The sequence below is a fragment of the Aethalodelphis obliquidens genome, unplaced genomic scaffold (assembly GCF_003676395.1).
Source record: "Aethalodelphis obliquidens isolate GAN/ISIS:26980383/991018 unplaced genomic scaffold, ASM367639v1 scaffold9, whole genome shotgun sequence".
NCBI classification, from domain to species: domain Eukaryota; kingdom Metazoa; phylum Chordata; class Mammalia; order Artiodactyla; family Delphinidae; genus Aethalodelphis; species Aethalodelphis obliquidens.
This window is the reverse complement of record NW_020837953.1, coordinates 27429920-27452468: the sequence shown is the minus strand read 5'-3', so window position 1 is coordinate 27452468 and position 22549 is coordinate 27429920. Positions and strand designations below refer to the sequence as shown.

General features: G+C 50.0%; 1 protein-coding gene across 2 annotated transcripts; it reads left to right on the top strand.

Moving 5' to 3' along the window:
- The first annotated feature begins 1350 nt into the window (after positions 1–1350).
- On the top strand, positions 1351–20588 carry LCK (LCK proto-oncogene, Src family tyrosine kinase). 2 transcript variants are annotated; one of them, XM_027109290.1, is made up of 15 exons: positions 1381–1485; positions 4994–5111; positions 11703–11800; positions 12334–12443; positions 12741–12822; positions 13012–13102; positions 13334–13432; positions 13584–13687; positions 13879–14028; positions 14294–14446; positions 14588–14767; positions 16958–17034; positions 17126–17279; positions 17361–17492; positions 19932–20585. In XM_027109290.1, exons 4-15 carry the CDS (start codon positions 12339–12341, stop codon positions 20132–20134), a joined length of 1530 nt encoding a protein of 509 aa, XP_026965091.1. In that variant the 5' UTR covers positions 1381–1485; positions 4994–5111; positions 11703–11800; positions 12334–12338; the 3' UTR covers positions 20135–20585. The 2 variants fall into 2 exon arrangements, with proteins under 2 accessions (XP_026965092.1, XP_026965091.1); XM_027109291.1 differs by lacking the exons at positions 4994–5111; positions 11703–11800 and having other exon boundaries at positions 1351–1485; positions 19932–20588.
- Positions 20589–22549: the final 1961 nt, after the last annotated feature.

The following is a 22549-nucleotide window of genomic DNA, read 5'->3' as shown; positions in this document are numbered from 1 at the left end:
CATTATTATGTATTATTACTAGCCCCAGTGGTGTTCTTGCTGTTGCGCTGAGGCCCAGAGATGGACTGTGAAGTGCTCAGGTTCACAGCAAGGGGAGCTGGGCCCGCAGCTGGGACTCTGGGCTCTGTGTCATTCGGTAGGTTTTTTGTTTTTTGTTTTTTGTATTTCTCGGCTTTTGTTTCTGTGTTACCCTCTTTGTCTGACTTTCCAGCTCAGGCTTCCTCTTCCCCCCACCCATTTCCTGTCTCCCCCTTCCCTCCGCAGCTGAGGTGCACACAGCCTTGCAAACCCCAACAATGCTCTGTGGGCTCCCCTCCCCCAGCCCGCTCCCCCAGGGCAGGCTTAGGCGGTGGCAACATATTTATGCTTTCCGCCGGGTGGGATCAAGGCCCAGCTCTTGGGCCTGAGAGAGGCCACCTAGAGTTCCTCATAACGCTGGTGACCTGGCCCTCAGCCTCTGACGGGTGTCACCCTCAGCCTGGCCCCTGAAGAAAGGGAGATTGTTGACCTGTTTGCTGCTGTGACAAGGTCCCCGCCTCCTGCCTATAACAGAAGGCGCGGCCAGTCTGCTGCCTGCACCTGGGTGCCTGGGCAGGAGTGTCTGTTCTGTCTCCCACCTGTTGCAGGAGGTGGTGTCAGGCCCTGTGCCTCTGACAGGAGCTGTGGTCTCGCCTCTACCTGGTTAGAAGGGTTGCCCTACTCTCCAACTATAATTAGGGGGGGGTTGTCCTGCCCTCTGCCCACGACAGAGGCTGTTTCTCTGCCCCCTTTAAAGACGAGGTTGTTCTGCCCACTTTCTTAAACAGCCTGTTGTCCAGTGTTCTGTCCGTAAGAGGGGTGTTAGCCTACCCTCTGCATATAATAAACTATTGTCCTGTGCCCTGAGACGGCATGGCTGTGTCTAGCAGCTGTGTGAGCCTGGTATCTATCTGACTGGAGCACGGGTGTCTGCTCTCCAGTGATGTTACAGGGATGCTGTCCTCTCCTCTGACTCTGAAGTGATGTTAGTTTTGCCCTCCGACTGTAATGAAAGGGTCACCCAGCTCTCAGACTGTGACAGCAGTGCTACTGGCCCTTCACTGCAAGCTGAGTGGGTGTCTGTTTGCCTCCCGCTCAGTGGGGTTTCAAGGCTCCCCTTGAATCTCTTGTCCAGGTGCACCCTGGGAGGGCGGGGGGAAGTTCTATCAAATATCCTCCCTCACCTCCAAGTGCCACCCTCAGGGTGAGTAGGGCCTGGACTGGAGACGTATAGGACCCCTGAGGGCTGAGAGGCGGGGGGCTATGGCAGCAGGAAGCTTGGGGTGCTGGAGGCCTGTGGTTGGGCTGCTGGGGCCCTCAGGAGGTGGCAGGAAGTCAGGGTGGGACGTGGGCGCGGGGAGACACGCAGTGGCTACGACGGAGAGGGGAGCTGAAGCTGTGTCTGGGCAGCCAGGCTAGGCCAGGAAGGCCATGTGAATGGGGCCAGAGGGCTCCTGGGCTGGGCAGGTAAGGAGTACTGGGAACAGGGGTCTAGGGGCTGCGGCGGGGGGCCTGAGAGCAGAGGGCTGCAGCTGGGCCTGGGGCCAGGCTCCCCAGGTATGCAGCAGCCCTTCAGGCTGGGGGACAGAAAAACCTGGCTAGAGGTCAGGTGGAAGACAGGCAGAACAGCCGGATGACCTCTTTCCTGCGTAGCTGTTACCTCCCGCCTCTGTCACACTGCCGGCCATCAGGCCCCACCTCACTGGGAGCATTTTCCTTGGGGATGTGGCACATAGACCGTCAGGTGCTACAAAGGCCTTCAGAAATCCCTAAATCCAGTCCCTCGTCCCATGATGGACGAGCCTCCTGAGGCCCAGACTGGGGCAAAGCACTCCTTCCCTGCCGTCCGTCAGCAAGGCAGAGGCAGAGAGGGTGACGGCCCTGAGAGAGGGTGATGGCCTAGGGTGTGACACACACCCCCTATGGAGCAAGGTGATGGGCAGGCTTGAGTCAGGGGTCCCAAGAACACTTCCGGTTGCTGGGGCTGACCCCAATGACAAGACTCTCCTGAGAGAGAGAGAGAGAGGAGTCACCCAGAGCATCCAGATGGTCACGTGAGAAGTGATTTCAACCTCAGTGACCAACAGTTTGTGAGAGAAGGAGGAGTCTTCCTTTGGGAACGGATGGGCATGAGAAGGGATACTTATCATCTGGCATGGGGCCTCCCGGGTGGAAGTATCTGACCGGACTCTGGGAAGTTGGGGGGTGAGAGAATGACGGGAGACGGGAAGAGGAAGGGCTATTTTTATCCCGGACAGAGGTGTAGTTGGCCCCGGGCAAGGACCGCGTGGACTTCCATCTGGAAAGCTGCCATTGTGTCCGCAGGAAGTCCTCCCCTCTTCCCTTTGCTCCCTCCTGCTCTAGCCCCCCTCCCACTGCTGCTGTCTGTGTAGGGCCAGTGGGTCCTGCTGATTCCTGCTTCAAACCCCAGGAAGGTGGTGGCAGCCCAGGGAAGCAGAGTCAGCTCCCTGCCCACCCCCTCACTTTCTAGCTCTCAGCCTGCTGTTTATGGGGCAAATCCCCACCTGAGCCACACTTTGCAGGTTTCCCCTGCCTCCCTCTCCGCCTTTGGAGTTTTTCTTGAAACACAGTTTCCACTGAGTCAGCATGTCCCAGCCTTTCTTTTGTCCCCAGCTCCAAGGCCTGCAGCCTCTTGTGGGGCCTGAAAAACATGCTGGGTCTCCCTGCCCTCATCTAGACTCTGGACCGGCATAAGCCGTCCCCTCTCCCACCCAGCCTGTGCTGATAGATGACTCAGGGTCCCTCACCCTCGGGGCTCAGGGACAGAGATTCTTCTCTAAGGGAAAAAAGGCCAAGTGATGGAGCAAGAGAATAGGCGGAGGGTTCAGAGGACGGGAGAAGTCTTCCCTTAGGTGATCCGGGAGGCTTCCTGGAAGAGTCAAGGCAGTTCTGAGAAGGATAAAGGCCCATTCTGCAGAGTACCTAGGACATGAAGCCAAGGTCACTGTCCGTGGGTTGTTTCTTGGGTCCCAGGAGGACAGAGGCCTCAGGGCAAGACCAAACACAAGAGAGCCAGCGGGTTTGGTGTAGCGTGAGGGACACGCATTTCAGAGCCAGGTGGACCCAGGTACAGTTCCAGTTCTGCCATTTCCTTGAACAAATGGCTTCATTTCTCCGAACTCCAGTTTACTTATTGGTAAAGAGGCAATAATAAATCCCTCCTTACAGAGTGCCTGTGGGGAATGAAAGAGAAAATAATGGCTGTGATGTGCCCTGGGTGGTTCCTGGCATGCAGTAGGTGCTTAACAGAGGTTAGGCACCCCCTTCTCCTGCAAATTGTGCACCAAAGGGTGGGGGGGATGTCTGCACCAGAATTACTCCTACTCAGCACCTTGGGCAGGCCAGTGAGCCACCCATTCCCTCACACTTGTGGTGTGGCTTTGCAAATGAGCTTGTTTCCTGTGTGTACTAGTGGGTGTGAGAACTCTAGATTGGGCCACAGGGTCTGTTTTAGAGGAGGGTCCCACACACAGCTTCACACAGACACACACATGAACCCTCCCTCCCTAGCCAAAACACCATTCATATCATCATTGGAAAATGTATGTGTGCACGTGTGTTCAGAGGCAGAGGCAGGGACCGCAGATACATCATACACTGGATCTTACAAATCCATCCACACACCCACAAGCTGATGGCTTCAAGGCCAAGCTCAACGTAGTGAAAGCGATGCTGAGGGGAGCTGAGTATGTGGGTGGAATGGGGGCAGGTGGGACAAAGATACCATCCAGGTGTTGGTTTGAAAGCACCTGGAGCTGCATTTCCAATGCTTGTTCTAAAGAACGCTAGTCCCATGAGCCACCTGGAAAGAAAACGGTCTGGGGCCAAATCAACATGGTCTAAGCTACAAAATGTCCCACATTAACTTCACCATCAGCATTAGCTTGTTGAAGCTCTGAAAGTCTCCCCAGAGAAGGTGGCTGTTCGATTTTGTCTAACCCAGTGTTTTTCAGACTTTTGTGGTCGCAGAACCTTTTTTCCTATATCCCCTATTCCATGCCTATACCTCTTGAGACAAGGAGAGGAGTGGAAGGGCAAGTGTACAGTTGATTCTCCTCAAATGCTTGTGTCTCTTAGCAGAGTTTTTGTGTTCGTGGGGGCTTTGTTGTTTTTTTGTTTTTCAACTACAAAATTAGCACATGGCAGTTTTAAAAAATTTAAACAGTACAGAGACATACAAAGACATATAAGAAATACAGCTCCCTCCAATCTCACTCCTGGGCTATGCTCACTGTGGGCAATTTGGTGCACGTCCTTCCAGATTTTCCTATGTGTGGCCGTTGGAAAGCATACTGGTTAAGAGCCTAATCTCTGGAGGCACAGGTAGACCGAGGTTCAGCTCGCGTCTCTACCACTTATTTGTTATGAGGCCTCAGACAAATACCTTTACCCCATTTGGGCCTCAATTTTTGCATCTGTAAGATGGGGGTAATAATAGCACTTACTTCATAGGATTATTATGAGAATTACATGAAGTCATGCAAATGAAGGCTTAGCACAGAGCCTGGCTTAAAAGAATCCCCTATATCTCCATATTTAAATGTAAACAGACTTAAACTCTACATTCTGTTCTGTAACTTGCTTGCCGTGTTGTATCTGGGACGTCTTTCCATGTCAACACATGGAGATCTACCTCATCTTTTCAGCGGTTTTAGCTAAATGTCGTTAACTTGGTTAATGGGTAATGGTGGTGATTTTGAGATGCTACTTCCTGGCAAATACTGCTGTTTTTTGTTGTCAGTTTGTCAGGGTCACAGACGTTACCGATCAGTGAGCTGAAGACAGGCCTTACTGCCTCCTGTGAAAATGGAGTGACCCGCCAGAGGGGCACCCACCTCTAACACAGCAGGCAGGGCCAAGTGGATGGGAGCCTCTCTGACTGCTCACCTCTGTGTCCCCAGCTCTAGATCAGAGCCTGGCACATAAGACATACCCATTAAATTTTTGTCGATAGGCTGGCCAAGTAGGAAGAAAGTTATGTCTCCTCTAACTTACCAACAGAGGCCTAAGTCCAGAGTTCTGTCTCACAGTGTGGCATTTCCCCAGATATGGCCTGTGCATCATTGATGCAGGTGAGTGACTTTAGGGGGGTAAGGAATGAATATTTACAAATGTGAATTTAGGTATTAAAGTATGTGTTTATTTTAATATATACAGATTTCTATTTATGGCTGGTGATACTGGTTTTCCATTTTTTTTTTTTTTAATTGAAGTATAGTTGATTTACAATGTTATGTTCTGGTTTTCCATTTATGGTAGTGAAGTTTCCATTTGAGGTAAATATATTAAAGGTGAAAAAGTGGTTCGTGGAAGTGCCAAAAATCAGAAAGGAAAATGAATGTATTTAAGGCTGGGGTAATGAAATACCCACGCAGGCCTCAAATAACTATTTTCATTTACTTAGTCCTTACTATGTACCAAGCACCATGTTAAGTACTTTATTATATGAGATCATCTACATATCGCATATTACGTTCATAACAGCCCTAGACGCAGGTCCCTTTTTTATTCCCATTTTGAAGATAAAGGAACTGAGGGAGGTTCGGAGAGGTGTAGTAACCTGCCCAAAGGCCCTCTGTCAGTGAGTGACTGGGAGGCCTTGGGAATGAACTTGGTTCACTATGATATGGATATGATGAGCTGAGCCTCCCTGACCTGCAGAATTCCAGAAACTTTAATAAAGTGGTGTGGATCGCCAAACTGTAAGTAAGGCTTCGTCCTGATAAAACCCCCATGATGCAAAATACAGACAGAGGTACATGAGGAAGGGGGCTCAATAAAAGAAATTACTAGGTACATATAAGTTACTAGTTGGAGGGCCTCTACCAAAAATACCAGCTTTAGAATAATTGCTCTATAGCCCTTGTTTATGGCAATAACTAACCAGCAGAATCAGTTCTATGTTTAAACCACTCCCAGTTTATGAGAATAAATCCATCTTGTTTGCATAAGAGAAGGCTTATCTTTTTGTTCTCTTTTTTGTGAACTCTGTGAATTCACAGAGTTTATTCCAAAGTGGTATTGTATCAAAGAGGAACACACAAAAAAGGAGGGAATTCAGGAGACATCTTTGTTTTACCCACTAGAAATTATTTACCATGGCTGTCAACCCTGATTCTCAAGTACCATGGTGAGGGTTCTGTGCAGGCATCCGCAGCTAAGGCTATTCGTTGAACACATGCAACTTTGCCAGTAACCAAATCTTGGCCAAAGAAAAAGGCCAAGAAAATGTTTTAAATTATTCCTGACAGATTTTGCCACAGGGTGGCCCAGAGTGCAACAGTGGTCTGCAGTTGAAGAGCCTGCCTGCCCTTGACATAAAGCGTTAGCCCAAGAAACCCAGGCAAGAAGCTGGCACACATTTTGGACAGAATGTTCAATAAATGAATCGGTTTACAGTTTAGGGGAGGAAAAGTGTTACATTTTTTTTTAAGGGGACAAAACACATTCTATGAGGCGAGACAATGTCTATGGAGTTGATGAAAGTGAACACGTTGGCAAGAATCAGAGCTCATTGTGATATGATTCCTAAACAACCCTGGGATCAGAAACTCTAGTCCAGGAGCTTCACGCAGCCTGGGATTTTTGATCAATTCTACACAGAGTAAGAAGGGCCACTCTGTGTCTTGGGCTCTGTGCAAAGAGACAAGAGGGATGGTACCTGAAATCTAGCCCTCACTCCACTCTCCAAGTTTGAAACCCCAGGGAGGGGGGGCCCTTTATCACTGGCACAAGGTGCTCTGTGAACCATGGACAGATCTTGAGTTTGACTGAGAACATTTCAGACGCTAGTCAGACGAGGTCTAGAATCTACAAAATTCCTCCTATTGACCTTGAATTCCTGAGTTGGGGGAAGAGAATGTCCTGTTTCATTCACCACAGAATCTGCCTTTGTTACTGGTTCTGAGAGTCCTGGGGATTCTCTGGATCTGTTTCCTTTTTCTTTCTTCCTTCCTTCCTTCCCTCCCACCTTTCTTTCTTTCTTTCTTTCTTTCTTCCTTCCTTCCTTCCTTCCTTCCTTCCTTCCTTCCATCCTTCCTTCCTTCCTTCCTTTCTTTCTATGAGAAATTTATATTAAGCTTTAATTTTTTTTAATTTATTTATTTTCTTTATCTTTTTGGCTGCATCGGGTCTTAGTTGCAGCATGTGGGATCTTTTGTTGCGGCACGCGGGCTTCTCCAGTTGTGGTGCGTGAGCTTCTCTCTAGTTGTGGTGTGCGGGTTTTCTCTCTCCAGTTGTGGCATGCAGGCTCCAGGGCGCGTGGGCTCTGTAGTTTGCAGCACGCGGGCTCTCTAGTTGAGGTGCACGAACATAGTAGTTGCGCCCACAGGCTTAGTTGCCCTGCGGAATGTGGGATCTTAGTTCCCAGACCAGGGATGCAACCCGCATCCCCTGCATTGGAAGGCGGATTCTTTACCACTGGACCACTAGGGAAGCCCATAAGCTTTAATTTTGATTTTCTTTTTGCCGACCTCCTTTATTAACCTGGTTGAATCAGACTAGGATGGGACCCACATTTTGTACAAATAAATACATGCATATATGACCTCACAATTACATAGGGACACGCACAAACTATACATGCCCCCATTTTGTTGCACATCCATCTGCACACAGGGGCTCCTACATACCCACGGGTATGTACACATAAGCATGATGCTCAATGATTCACATGCCTCAATATGTGCTGACTTGTATTCACCAAGCAGGTACATGTACACTCAGAAACATGCATTCCAAATAGAGGGAGAATTGCCTTAGAGAGAAAGGCCTTTGTTAACAGCACAATGATCACATCTTGATGGAGAGTGGACCCCACTCTGTCAGACCTCCCTCCCTTCTCCATTGTCTGCATGACCTCTCAGGATTCCCTGCCCGCTTTAGTCTCCAGGGAGGGAAGAATAGAGCAGAGTACCTTGAAAAAGGAGGTGGGGCCTGATTGGAGTCCCGCCTCTGCCAAGAGCCCTCACGTGCTATTGGGAAAACCACTTACCTTCTCTGATTCGCCACCTTCTCCATCTTTAAAATGAGGCTGGTGACTTACATGAGTACTTCTCAACTCTTCCCTCCAAGGACTCCTTTGCCCTTCCCCTGTTGTACTTTTCCCCTCTTCCCCCATGGATCTCATGATTTTGAGGGTTTTGCTGACTGAATGACCTCATTTAGGTACTAATTTTCTTGTTTTCTAGTTCAAATTTTCATCAGAGACTTAAGTATGCATTGAAGAAACGATAATGCAATTTGTCATATTGAGAAACAAATCATAGTACCATTTCCTTTCAGATTTTTGAAATATTGAAATAACCTTCAACATTATCCTTGGGCTTCACAGGAGCATGTAGCTCCCAGTGGCTGAGAGCCACTCACCAAAGTAACCTCTGGCATTGCCAGGTCTTGGGGTCTTCTGATTGCTGCCAGGCCCTATACTCCAAAATTCACACTTTTGTATACGGCAGGGCCTGCTACCTGCAGCTGGAGGGCTCCAGGTGCACTAAATAAGCCACAGAGGAAACACTAGGGGTCAGATACCCAGCAGAGTTACTGAGTACCTTTTGGCTTAATTTAACACAGCTTAACTTTTTCTCGCTCCTGGCCCCAGTCCTTTCATTTATTTATTTATTTAATTGACGTAGAGTTGATTTACAATATTTTGTTAGTTTCAGGTGTATAGCAAAGTGACTCAGTTATGCATATATACATTTTTTTTCTGATTCTTTTCCATTATAGGTTATTATAAGATACTGAACATAGTTCCCTGTGCTATACAGTAAATCCTTGTTGTTTCTGTGCTGTACAGTAAATCCTCATTGTTTATCTATTTTATATATAGTGGTGTGTATCTGTTAATCCCATACTCTTAATTTACCCCCCACCCCCTTCCCCTTGGGTAGCCATAAGTTTGTTTTTCTATGTCTGTGAGTCTGTTTCTGTTTTGTAAATAAGTTCATTTGTATTATTTTTTAGATTCCACATATAAGTGATATCATATAATATTTGTCCTTCTGTGTCTGGCTTACTTCACTCAGTATGATAATCTTAGGTCCATCTATGTTGCTGCAAATGGCAATATTTCATTCTTTTATATCTGTCCCCAGTCCTTTATGGCAGGCCGAGATTTATCCAGGATATAGGTCCTGCCTGCATGCTCTCCTGGACCCTGACCCAAGGCCTTGTGGCTCCTTTTCCCTCCCCACGTGACCCCAGCCTGGACAGGTACAGTTTCCAGCCCTACGAGCTTCAGTCTTCAGAAAGTTCCTTCTGCCCCGTCTACCAGCCTTCCGTCACTGCTGCACCCCAGTTCATCACATTTTCTCAACCCCAAACTTTTCTCATCTTTCTCTTACCCTTTTTCAAAGCCTCTGAGAATGTCAAGCCTGGAAGGGACCTTACTGATCTAAGTTGACACCTCATCTGATGTTGGTGTTCTCTGTGTAATATAACCAACCTGTGGTTTTCCAAGGCCTATTTGAATATCACAAACAATGTGCTGCTCAGGACCTTACTAGACAGCTCGGCTCATCTTAGGCTGGTTCCAGGTTGTTACCAGTACTTTTCTGGAGGTTTTTGCTGCTGATCAGTTCTTAGCCATAATAAAATTAGCAATCAAAAAAATTAAAAAGCCATTTGCAGCCACAGAGCCGAGCAAGATTTCTCAAATGTCTCCCCAGGACTCCTACAGTAGCGGAAAGAGTATATGCGTGTACACCTTTCCTTGAAAGTCTCTTGATTTGGCTTAAAATTCCATGTACATTTTGTATTTTCCTCTATTTGTAATAAATCTATGTCTGTTTAACTACGTGAACAAGGTTTAACTATGTGTTTGACACTCATGCTTTGGGAGGTACATACCCGTGACTTCCGGTACCCATGAAAGGTTATAAGTATCTCAGTTTAAAAAACATAAGCTTATCAACTATACTCCAATATAAAATAAAAATTAAATTAAAAAAAAAAAGAGGGCTTCCCTGGTGTCGCAGTGGTTGAGAGTCCACCTGCCGATGCAGGGGACACAGTTTCCTGCCCCGGTCTGGGAAGATCCCACATGCCGCGGAGCGGCTGGGCCCGTGAGCCATGGCCGCTGAGCCTGCGCGTCTGGAGCCTGTGCTCCGCAGCGGGAGAGGCCACAACAGTGAGAGGCCCGTGTACTGCCAAAAAAAAAAAAAAAAAAAGAAACATGAGCTTAAAGCCAAGAGGATTATTTACCAGTCCCATTCTCCCACCCTCCAAAGCAGGGGTTGGTAGGGCAGAATGGGCACTGGTATAAGTCTTTCTCAGCTCTAAATCAAGCCAATATTCATCTAAGCTTATGAGAAAGGGATGACGATCCCCAGTTGACGGAAAAGGCAAAGTGAGGCTGGGGAAGAATGATTTCAGCAAAGAGACACAGTAAGTTATCAGAACCAGAATTTGAACATAACTCCAGGGCCTATCCTTGAATATTTTTTTTCTTTCTTTAATTAAGATATAATTGACATAGGTCCTTAAGTCTTTTTTTTTTAATTAATTAATTTATTTTTGGCTGCGTTGGGTCTTCATTGCTGCGTGCGGGCTTTCTTCAGTTGTGGCGAGCAGGGGCTACTCTTCGTTGTGGTGCGCAGGCTTCTCATGGCGGTGGCTTCTCTTGTTGCGGAGCACAGGCTCTAGGCACGTGGGCTTCAGTAGTTGTGGCTCACGGGCTCTAAAGCACAGGCTCAGTAGTTGTGGCACACGGGGCTTAGTTGCTCCACGGCATGTGGGATCTTCACGGACCAGGGCTCAAACTCTTGTCCCCTGCATTGGCAGGTGGATTCTTAACCACTGAGCAACCAGGGAAGCCCCGGATCTTAAGTCTTGCTAACCAAAAACCCACCACTGGTCCCCACTTCTACTTGGTCCCAGCATGTATTAGCAACTCTAGCTTTACTCTGCCCCAAACAGTTGTGTGAGTTTAAGCAGGCCTTTCTGGTCCTCTGTTTGCTCATCTAAAGTCAGAGGTTAGACCTGGTGGTTTCTAAGACCTCTGTAGATGGGAGAATCTGTGCGTCAACCCTCCACATACCAGTCAACATTTATTAACAAGAATAGTTCCGGGTGCTGGGACATTCAGGCAAATAAAACACAGCTTCTGCTCTTGATAAAACCCCCCATCTCATCAAGGGGGTAGGAGAGGCAGGGGGACTGACACATAAATTAGCGTAATCATGGCACTCAGTGCCTAAGTTGATGATTGTGGTCTAAGTGGAATGCTGTAGGAGCAAAGAGCTTTGGGCATTGGGAAGGCTTCACAGAGAAGGTGATATCTGAGTTGAGGCTTGAAGGTTGAGTTAGAGTTCAACAGATGGGCAAAAGCATTCCAAGGCAGGCGAACCACATAAACAAAGGCACGTTGTAAGAAAAGAGCGAGAAGTTTTTGGGAAGACTAGCTCAGAGTACAGGCTGTGTGAATGTGTGTGTGTGTGTGTGTGTGTGTGTGTGTGTGTGTGTGTGTGTGTGTGTGTAGCAGAATAGACCGAGGAGGTGGATTTGATTCTGATATTAAAGGTTCTTGAATGCACAGTAAATTCAATTAAACTTTACCTGAGGACTGCTGTTTCCAAGCAGTCCTGAGGAGCAGCCCTGGGGGAGGAGGTGCTGCAGGGATTTCCAGGAGCTTCAGAGTGAGGTCCCGCCACATTCTGCTTCAGGCAGAACAGCTCCACTTTGACCTGCTTGATCTGTGAGGTTCGGCTTGATTTCATCTGACAAAAAGTTTCCACTGCTGAAGCAAGCAAACGAGTAAAAGGTATGGCCAAGAGGGCCACTGGAGTGCTTTCTGCTGGGGAGAAGCAGAAAGAAGCCTCTGAAGGAGACTTCGTGTGCGGGGGCGTTTGGGGGAGCAGAAGCCTGATGGCTGACATTCGGGAGAAAGGGTCTCATATTCAGCTTCCTCGTCTGGAAAGGGGAATTGTAATTAGGAGGCGGGGTGCACACACCCCTCTGGTAGGGGAGGATCAAAACTTAGGTCTTCCCTAGGGCTTGGGGAAGTGTATGTGATCTCTAGTAGGAAGTCCCCCAACTTGGGGGATGGGCAGAGAGAGCGGGAGTGGGGAGAGGCAGGAAGTGGGCAACTAGACTAACAAAGGTGCCTGTGGCGGTTTGCCCAGCCCAGGTGGGAGCTAGGACCCCATTTCAGCTTTTCTGTGGCTTATGAATGGGGGCTGGGGAGCTGCCGATCTCGGGTCCTTCTGGAAGTTCCCAGGGCTAGGTCTTAGCATGTCGGATGTTGCAGGGGTAGATCTTGGGGGAGCCCTTTCAGCGCCCTCTCCATTCCCCCAGGGACCATGGGCTGTAGCTGCAGCTCAAACCCTGAAGATGACTGGATGGAAAACATCGATGTGTGTGAGAACTGCCATTACCCCATAGTTCCACTGGAGGGCAAGGCCATGGTAAGAGGCAAGACAGGGGGCTTGGTGTGGGAGTCGGGTGGGTGTACGACCCGGAGGAGAGAAACGGACCACCACTATAGGTCCTTGAGATAACAGCGCACCCTCTCCCCTGCAACAGAAAGGAAAAGAACCCCGGAGAGGGAAAGGGCATTCTCATAAGGTCATGCAGCAAGTGGTCGGCAAATTCAGTGATAAGACCCAGCCAAGCTGAAGTGAAGGAGAGCAGGGCAGTGGGGAGGCAAGCCAGGGTCTGACCCAGCCCCAGCTTTCTGACTCCACTTATACCCCACCCCACAGCTGTCCATCTGGAATGGCTCTGAAGTGCGGGATCCACTGGTCACCTACGAGGGCTCCAACCCCCCAGCTTCTCCACTGCAAGGTGACTTCAACCAGCAGGGCCTGGAAGAGAAGTCCTGTGGATCCTTGGCTGTCAGCCTCCATCTCCTCACCTACTCACCCCCTGTCCTTCCTCCTCCCCCCTCTGTCTTGTCGGCTACCATGTAACTCCTGAAGTCGCTCTCCCAGCCTATTCCAGACAGGTTCTCCCTGACTCCCCCTGTCTTTACAGACAACCTGGTTATCGCCCTGCACAGCTATGAGCCTTCCCACGATGGAGATCTGGGCTTCGAGAAGGGTGAACAGCTACGTATCCTGGAGCAGTGAGTGTCCCCTTCACGCCATCCATCCTTGCCCTGCGGTAGAGTGTGAGGGAGTGGGGACCTCCGGTACTGCAGCCCCCCTGCGGCCCCTGATCTGGCTTGCAGTGGGTGCCCTTAAGACAAAATGGGAGGCTTCGGAGTGTTGAGCTGAAGGGTGGGGTGGCATGGCCTAACTGGGGGCTCCGAGGGGGGGTTCCAGCCAAGTGCAAGGTAACCGCTGCTGTCGCTCAGGAACGGCGAGTGGTGGAAGGCGCAGTCCGTGACCACGGGCCAGGAAGGTTACATCCCCTTCAACTTTGTGGCCAGAGCGAACAGCCTGGAGCCCGAACCGTGAGTGGGGCCTCGTCGTGCGGGATGGCTGGGTGTAGATCCAGGGACCTCGGAGCAAAGGAGAGATGCTTGGGGTGGTGTGAATGCTGGAGGGTGATGGAGGAAGAACGGACCAACAGACGAAAGAAGCCCTCGCTTCTGCCTTGCTCAGCTGGTTCTTCAAGACCCTGACCCGCAAGGACGCGGAGAGGCAGCTCCTGGCGCCCGGGAACACGCACGGCTCCTTCCTGATCCGAGAGAGTGAAAGCACCACGGGTGAGCGGCTGGGCTGGCCGGGGGGCGGGGGGCGGGGCCGCGGGCTGGGGCAGCGAGCGGAGGTCCTGGCGCGAGGAGCCCGCGGGGTTGGTGTGGGATGGGTGTGTGTGTGTGGCGCGTCGGCGGAGGTGCGATTCGCTGGAGGCCACCGCCCCCCTCTTTTGCGCTCCTTCATCCTTTCTTTTTTTCAGGATCGTTTTCACTGTCCGTCCGGGACTTCGACCAGACCCAGGGAGAAGTGGTGAAACATTACAAGATCCGTAACCTGGACAAAGGCGGCTTCTACATCTCCCCCCGCATCACTTTTCCTGGCTTGCATGAGCTGGTCCACCATTACATGAGTGAGCACGGCAGGGTTAGGGTTAGCACCTGTGCCCTGTCAGCCTGCCTCCCCCAGGGCCTCTCGGGGTACCCTCCATCCATCTCTCAGTATGCTCCTTCATTCCCCCCTCAGTGGGTGAGGTGCGGTACCTTGGAGCCCCAGAGATCAGGTGACAGCTCCACACACCTCCCCTGCCAGTCCATTTCCCCAGGTGGGGACTGGGTGGGCCCCAACCCCCAGTCCCGCCTTATTCACAGCCTTACCCTCCTCCCTTATCCTCACAGATTCTTCGGACGGGCTGTGCACGAGGTTGAGCCGCCCCTGCCAGACCCAGAAGCCCCAGAAGCCCTGGTGGGAGGATGAGTGGGAGGTTCCCAGGGAGACGCTGAAGCTGGTGGAGCGGCTGGGGGCTGGCCAGTTTGGAGAGGTGTGGATGGGTGAGTGAGGCCCTCCAGGACTGCGGGGAGGGGAGGCATCTAAGGTCGTGAGAGTCCCACGACAGTGCCCTGTTTCGGGGCAGCTGCCTGGCTCTGGGGGCATGGGCTCCGAGTGATTCCCCCAACCCCTCCCTGCCCCAGGGTACTACAACGGGCACACGAAGGTGGCAGTGAAGAGCCTGAAGCAGGGCAGCATGTCCCCCGATGCCTTCCTGGCCGAGGCCAACCTCATGAAGCAGCTGCAACACCAGCGGCTGGTCAGGCTCTACGCGGTGGTCACCCAGGAGCCCATCTATATCATCACGGAATACATGGAGAATGGTGAGCGCCGCCTCCGTGCGCGGCCGCTGGGGGGCACTGCCGTCTCCTCTGCCCCTGCTGGAGGGCGGAGGAGATAGGCCTGGCTCAGCGTTGAGGTGTTTTAGAGGAATTTTCCTGAGCCCCCAAAGACTCACTTCCAGGAGCGACTATAGGGCGTGTGGAGAAGAGGATGTGTTGTTCGAGCCCCGTCTGGGAGCCCAGCTTGAGGTGGCAGGCTCTGAAAGAGCATTCACCCCCCCCCCACGCCCCCCTTCTTCTCTGACCTGCAGTCAGTCCTGTTTGCCTTCTTCAAACCCCACCTTGATCTAAGGATGCTTGATCTCAGGAGATGAGTAGGTCCCTAGCCCCACCTCTCTCCCTTCTGCCCCTGAGCCTTGCGAGTGCTCCAAAGCCCTCTTTTTCAGTTCTGGGTGAGCCCCTCCCCCTCCCTCAGTCCACTGTCGGACAGATTGAGAGCCCCAGGAAGGTAAATAGGAATTTCTAGGCCCAGCTTTGGACCAAGTCCCTGTGCCACCTCTGATGCTCAGTTCCCCCAAGAATAACAGCAGAAATCTAAACAGGCTTATCCAGAAATAAGTGTAGTCATTAAGGGCTCTAGAGTCTGACTGCCTGGGTTAGAATCCTGGCTTCAGGACTGTGTGGCCTTGGGCTTGGTCACTTCACTTCCCTCTGCCATGGTTTCCTCATCTGTAAAATGGTGATAATAATGCAATAGCAACTTTCTTACAGGGTCTTTTTTTTTTTAAATTTATTTTTGGCTGTGTTGGGTCGTTGTTGCTGCTCGCAGGCTTTCGCTAGTTGAGGCGAGCGGGGGCTACTCTTCATTGTGGCGCGTGGGCTTCTCATTGCAGGGGCTTCTCTTGTTGCGGAGCACGGACTCTAGGCACGCGGGCTTCAGTAGCTGTGGCACACGGGCTTAGCTGCTTCGTGGCATGTGGGATCTTCCCAGACCAGGGCTCGAATCCGTGTCCCCTGCATTGGCAGGCGGATTCTTAACCACAGGGAAGTCCCCTTATAGGGTTTTTGTGAGGATGAAAGTTAATGCATATAGAGCAGTTAGAACAGGGCCTACCATATAGTAACAGCTTAGTAAGTTTGTTGTTATCTGGCTCTGATTCTTTGGGAGTATAAGATCTGTCCCTCTTTCAGGAAGGGAAAAAAGCTGTTAATTGGCTAATGGATTCTGGAAATGGCAAATAGCAGACGACCTTCAATTGGTAGTTGCTTGGAGTTCTATGTTGAGAAGGATTCTGAGGTTCATTGGAAGTGAGTACCGGGATTGGTTAGCAACATCTGCCATGGATACAATGAAGGAATGGCAGTTTATGTCCACATATTTGCTGCCTCTGGGTGAGGTCTTTGCCTTCAGTGACTAATTCAGCACTCATAGTGGAGACACTCAAGTTGTTGTCATCTTCACATAGGGTTTTAGTCTCTTGAGAAGGGCCAGCGGTCACTAGCTCTGTTCCAGCCACTCCCATCCCTGGTCTTCTCCTAGTTACCCTCTGCTACCCTCTGATGTCTCTCAGTCCTCCAGGACACCTCTTTCCAGATTCCATTTACTACATTCAGCATACATTTATTGCTGCTTACTGTGGGCTGGGAACATTGGTTGATTGCTGCTATCAGTTATGCACACTAGGAAAACCAGAGTTTGTGCCATAGGAAAGTTCCAGTATACCATGGAGAAGGAAGATGATGATGTAATTTATTATACTTGGTAGATCTAGAGAGGCTTTCTAGAGGAATAGTCTAGCTGGGCCATGAAGAAAAAGAATTTTTAGCATGAGACATGGGACAAAGAGACTTTGGGGTGAGAACCCAGGGGCCTATGTGGAAAATCTCACAATTGTCTAGGGTGGGTGGAGTAAAAGAGGCAGGAGTGGAAGGAAGAGAAGAAACTACAGATGTGGACCATGCAGGGCTTTGGATGACTCGCTGAAGAGTTTGGGCTCCACCCCATTGGTGACAAGAAGCTTGCAGACCCCTCCAAGTAGCCCCCTAGTCCCCGGGAAAAGGGCATCACACATCCCGGGCATCCTCACTCTGAACACACACTCCTCCTTTTTCAGCTTTTGCTCTTCCTTTCCACACATCAGACACTGCTTCTAGACTCCCAGTTAGGGGAGAAGGGTCTGAGGGCTTTCCCCTGGGGCAACTTGGGTCAGCAGCTCTTGCTTCTGCCCACAGGGAGCCTGGTGGATTTTCTCAAGACCTCCACAGGCATCAAGCTGACCATTAACAAACTCTTGGACATGGCGGCGCAAGTAAGGAGACTGGGGAGGGGATGGGCGTGGGCACAGGGCAGTGGGAGAAGGATGTTGGGCCCAGGACCGCTGACCTGTACCTGGCCTGCAGATTGCAGAGGGCATGGCATTCATTGAAGAGCGGAATTATATCCACCGTGACTTGAGGGCCGCCAACATCCTGGTGTCTGATACGCTGAGCTGCAAGATCGCAGACTTTGGCCTAGCACGCCTCATCGAGGACAATGAGTACACAGCCAGGGAGGGTAGGTACGGGACATGAGGGAAGTCTGCGGCCTGCAGGGTCTGGCCAAGCAGACCCAGGTGACCACACTTCCTCCCTCCAGGGGCCAAGTTTCCCATTAAGTGGACAGCACCAGAAGCCATTAACTATGGGACATTCACCATCAAGTCGGACGTGTGGTCTTTCGGGATCCTGCTGACGGAGATTGTCACTCATGGCCGCATCCCTTACCCAGGTCAGGGTCAAGGGCAGGAGCTGAAAGGGTGATGGGGAAGGGCAGCAAATTCATGTCTTTCCACTTACTTCTTCCCAGGCTAAGAATCTGAAACTCTCTAGCTGCTTCTCCTCCATCGTCTCAGGGGTGGCACTCCTACATCCCCAATTAGGTGCACATCTCCCAGGCCTGGCTTCCATCTCTGTCTCTGGATGTCTCTTCCCTCAACAATCCCAGCTCTATTCTTTAGTTCTAACACTGGCAGCCTAGTATGTAGAAGAGGATCTGGCCTGCGAGGTAAGAGGCCTGCTTCTTATTACCAGGTCTGCCACTGCTGCTTTCTGTTTGGCTTTGATCAGATCATTCCTTTTTTCTCCAGTTGTAAAACGTGAGGTTAGAACAGTACCTGACCCATACGAAGCACTCAGGAGTGTTAGGCTTTATTATTAATCACTATGGGCAAGTGACTTGGGCAGGTGACTTTACCTCTCTGAGCCTCAGTTTCATGATATGAGAAACAAGATTATTTGTGAAAGAGCTTGACTCATAGTAGGTGTTCACTAAACACTGACTTCCCGTCCCTCTGAAGCCTTCCATGTAGAGTGAGAGAGACGTGTAAACAGCTAATTCCCACCCTCTCCCATTCCTCCCTCTATCTCCTGGACAGTCCTTTACCCCTAATTCAGCCAAGACAGGAATGAAATTTTTTTTGGAAGGAACTTGATAGGAAACTCTGGGGAAAGGAAATAGGATACAAAGACAGGGTAAGAAGGTCATGGAGCACAGTGGCCAGACTTGCAGAAGCTTCCTACATCCCCATCAGTGTGCACAGTACTTTGCTCCTGGGAAGATAAAGACACCTTAGAATCAGGTGAGGGTATGCAGGCCTCTCCTGCCCTGGACTTGCCCCATCACAGAGTCCAGCGGCAGTGCCGGGGCTAGAAACACACTCGTTGTCCTGCCAAGAGTTCACAGTGCTCCCTTAGAGAATTTTTCTATTAGAAGAATAAAGGCAGTGAAAGCATGATGATAAATGGCAACTGACACGTGGCTTCAGGGTCAGGGAAACTATGGGGAGTAATGGGGACCTGAGTGAACTTACATCTGCTCTAGCAGATGGCTCCTATTAAGACATGGGGGCCCAAAAAACAGATCTTTGTTTTTTCAAGAGAAGCCAAAACTTGGAGTTTTAGGAAAATTTTCCCATTTCCAAATATTGGTGATGATTCACATTGTTTAAAAATGCCAAAAGGGGAGACATCCCCGGTGGTCCAGCAGTTAAGATTCCATGCTCCCAATGCAGGGGGCACGAGTTCGATCCCTGGTTGGGGAACTAAGATCCCACATGCCAAAAAAAGAAAAAATATATATATACACACACACAATAACAAAAAAAAAAAAAAACACTATAAGGGGCCAAGCCAAAGTAGGGCTGTGGGCTGTATTTAGGCTGGGTGTAGCCAATAGGTTTGTACCCTTGTTCCCTGGCCTATGTCCTTCAGTGTCCTGATTTTGAAATCTGAGTGACACATAGCTAGAGGCCCCCCAGGGGAAAGGCCTGGGGAAGAGAGGTCTCTATTGACTAGGGTCCAGTCTGAAGCTTTGTAGGAGTAAAACTTCTGTTTTGCTAGGACCCTCTAGGGGTTAAGCTCTGGGGACTGCCTGTCACAGTCTCTTCTCAGGAGAATGAAGGAGAAACCAGAGGCCATACAGGTAATTTAGAAACAGGGAGCTATATTTCTGCTGTGACCATGCAGTTCTCCAGAGCAGCTCCTCTTGGGGGTCTACATGCAAAGAGCCTACTATGGGGGCCAGGATCAGCACCAAGGGAAGGAAGTGGCCCAAAGATGATTTCATCTGGATCATGGAGGGGCCTAGTGAATCTTCTCTGCCCCATGCAGGGTCTGCCTTGCTGGGGTCCAGGGTCCATCTGGATTCCTGATGCAGCATCTCATGTGCCTGTTCTAAAAGCTGGAGAAGCCTCCCCATTGTCCTGGCTGTGGGCCCCCATCCTGCCCTGGGCCCTGACCACTCCATCCTTCCCTACCAAATAATCATCATTACAGGTACTCTTTATGCTGCATCTCCTCTTCCAGGCAGCATTCTCAATGCTATATATACACTTTCTCTTTCAATCCTGATAACACCTCTATGAGGTAGGAGCTACTGTTATCCCATTTTCCAGATGAGGAAACTGAGGCTTAGAGAGGTGCCGTGGCTCACCCAAAGTCTCACAGCCACATGTGTGCATTATTGAGTGTTTAAGCCATAGCAGACACTACAAGTGGCACGACTGACATTTAGCAATTACCGCAAGTATAGCTTTACCATTGATGGAGACCAAGATCCCTTTGGATTGGTGCTCACACTATACAAGTTGTCAAATATCTTGACCATCACCCCTGCCTGTGGGCTTCCAAAGCCTGGAGCCTTGATGTCAGTTCTCCCATCAACCTCTAGGGATGACCAATCCTGAGGTGATTCAGAACCTGGAGCAAGGCTACCGCATGGTACGACCTGACAACTGTCCAGATGAGTTGTACCAACTTATGATGCTGTGCTGGAAGGAGCTCCCGGAGGACCGGCCCACCTTTGACTACCTGCGCAGCGTGCTGGAGGACTTCTTCACAGCCACAGAGGGCCAGTACCAGCCGCAGCCCTGAGGAGCCTAGCTGGCTGGGGCTTGGAGCCCTCCCCCTACCTAGCCAACCCGGCTTGGGGAGATGCAGTTCCTGTGTTACACCCATGTGGCCTATGCACATATGGACTCTGCATGTGAATCCCGCCCACGTGCGACACATACACTTCTCGTATCCTGTACCCGGGTTCTGTAGTTGGGTGGGCTCTGCACATGTGTCTTGTACATGTGTGGCCTGTGCATATATGTCTTGGACACTCGTCCAAGTTGTCCCTTTCTGGGCCCAGCCACTTCTGAGACCACCAAAGAAAGGAGAGAGGCCTGTGATTGACACCAGCTTCTCCCCACCCCCTTTTCTTTTCCCCTGGTCATCAAGAAGCTCCTTGAGGGCCGGGACCTTACCTAATACCTCTGTGCGCTCCTCTTTGGTGCCTGGCACCCATAAGGAGCTCAATAAATGTCTCTCGGTGAAGACTGCACATCTTTCTGCTCCCCACTCCAATCTCCTTTTCCTTGGGAGTGGGGAGTGAGCGTTCAGAAGATGGAAACTGGGGCACCCTGAATTGGGGTGAAAGATGGGGTGAAGGGATGTCTGAACTTTTTCCAGCCCTGCTGATGTTGGGGGCCAAGAGGAGGTCCCTATACTTTGCTGTATGGGTTCTTTGAACACCTTCAAACCCCCACCCCAAAGGATTATGGGCAATCCCTACCCAGAACCTCCTAGAGAGTAGCTGTGTCCCAAGACACTCCCCCCTCCCATTATATAAATGCAACAGCAGTTTTGAGAGCTACTGATTCAAGGACTATATTTGACCTTAGATATGTTCTGATTCACCTTCAAGGTGTTTTTAAACATTGAGTTTATTCACTCACCTAACAAATATTTATTGAACATCTACTGTGTGCTAGGCATGATTCTGGGTTCATAGGATATGCAGTAGATAAAATCTCTGGAGCTTATACTCTGTAAAGGAAGATAGACAATAAGCATCACAAAGAAGTAAATGGTATGGTATGCTACAAGGTGATAGTGCTAAGGGGAGAAAAACAAGGTAAGGGGAATTAGGAATGTCATGTTTGAGGGAGGTTTATAGTTTTAAAGAGGGTGGTCTGGGAAGGTCTCATTGAGAAGGTGAATTCTTTTTTTTTTTTGCGGGTACGGGGGCCTCTCACTGTTGTGGCCTCTCCCGTTGCGGAGCGCAGGCTCCGGACACGCAGGCTCAGCGGCCATGGCTCACGGGCCCAGCCGCTGTGCGGCATGTGGGATCTTCCCGGACCGGGGCACGAACCCGCGTCCCCTGTATTGACAGGCAGACTCTCAACCACTGCGCCACCAGGGAAGCCCGAGAAGGTGAATTTTGACCAAAGATTTGAAGGTCAGGGAGTGAGCCACGTGGTATGCAGGATGAGCAGTCAGGCAGAGGGTACAGCCTGAGGCAGAAGCTTGCCTGGCAAGATCTCAGAGGTAAAGGTAGCCTGAGAGAGGGGTATAGATCCTATGGGGCCTGGGGCCTTGTGGCCTTTGCAGGAGCCATTTTGAGGAGCCTTTGCAGGGTGCAGAGCCATGACTTGAGCTGACTTACATTTTAAAAGGATGGCTCTTACTGCTGTCTTGAAAGTAGACTGAGTTAGCAGTCAGTTTATAAAACTGAGGTAGTTTTGCATAAAACTCCAGATTTCTGCCTCCTCTTGAAAAAAATAGGAAGATTTGGCTCTTTTGGGCTTACCTGTCCTCATGGAGCTGAATAAGTGGCTAATGCCTTCAGGTGGGGTATGAGCTCTCCCATTGCCAGAGTCCCCTTCACACCCTATTGCTCCCAGACAATGAACCTGAGTGTTAGTGGTTATTTATCATCATGTTCGTGCTGTTGTTTTTATAAAAAGAGGAAAATGAAAAATTTTTTGCACCCACATTTCCATTAAAAAGTGGGAAAATTAAAGATCCCTGAAGATGGCAGTGTGTTTGAAGAAAGATGGGGAGAAGGACATATTTCTTTAGAAAGTGAAAAAGAATCCAATATTAAAAACAAGCAAAGTACCTGAATCAAACCAATATAAATATAAATCCACTCATTTACATCACCTGTGTGACCTCTGAAAGTGTCTGAGTTTGTGATTCCTGTTCTGCATTTTATAAAATGCTGCCACACCCATGACCTCATCTGATCCCCACCCTCCTCCTCCTTTGGACACTGCTGCAGACACAGAGCTGGTGAACTTTGTTTTCTTACACTCTCCATTTTACTAAGAGGGAAATGGGGGCCCAGAAAGGTTCCTGGCTAGGAAGCAGCAACACAGAACTGGGAATAGGGTTTATTCCACAGTCTTTTGCTGCTTCTATAATAGAAGTGCCCAGTCTTAGATCTGTTACGTTTGTAATTAGTGGCCCAAATGCAGTTCCCAGGTGAGGAACACAAGTGCCCAAGCAGTCTTTAAGCTG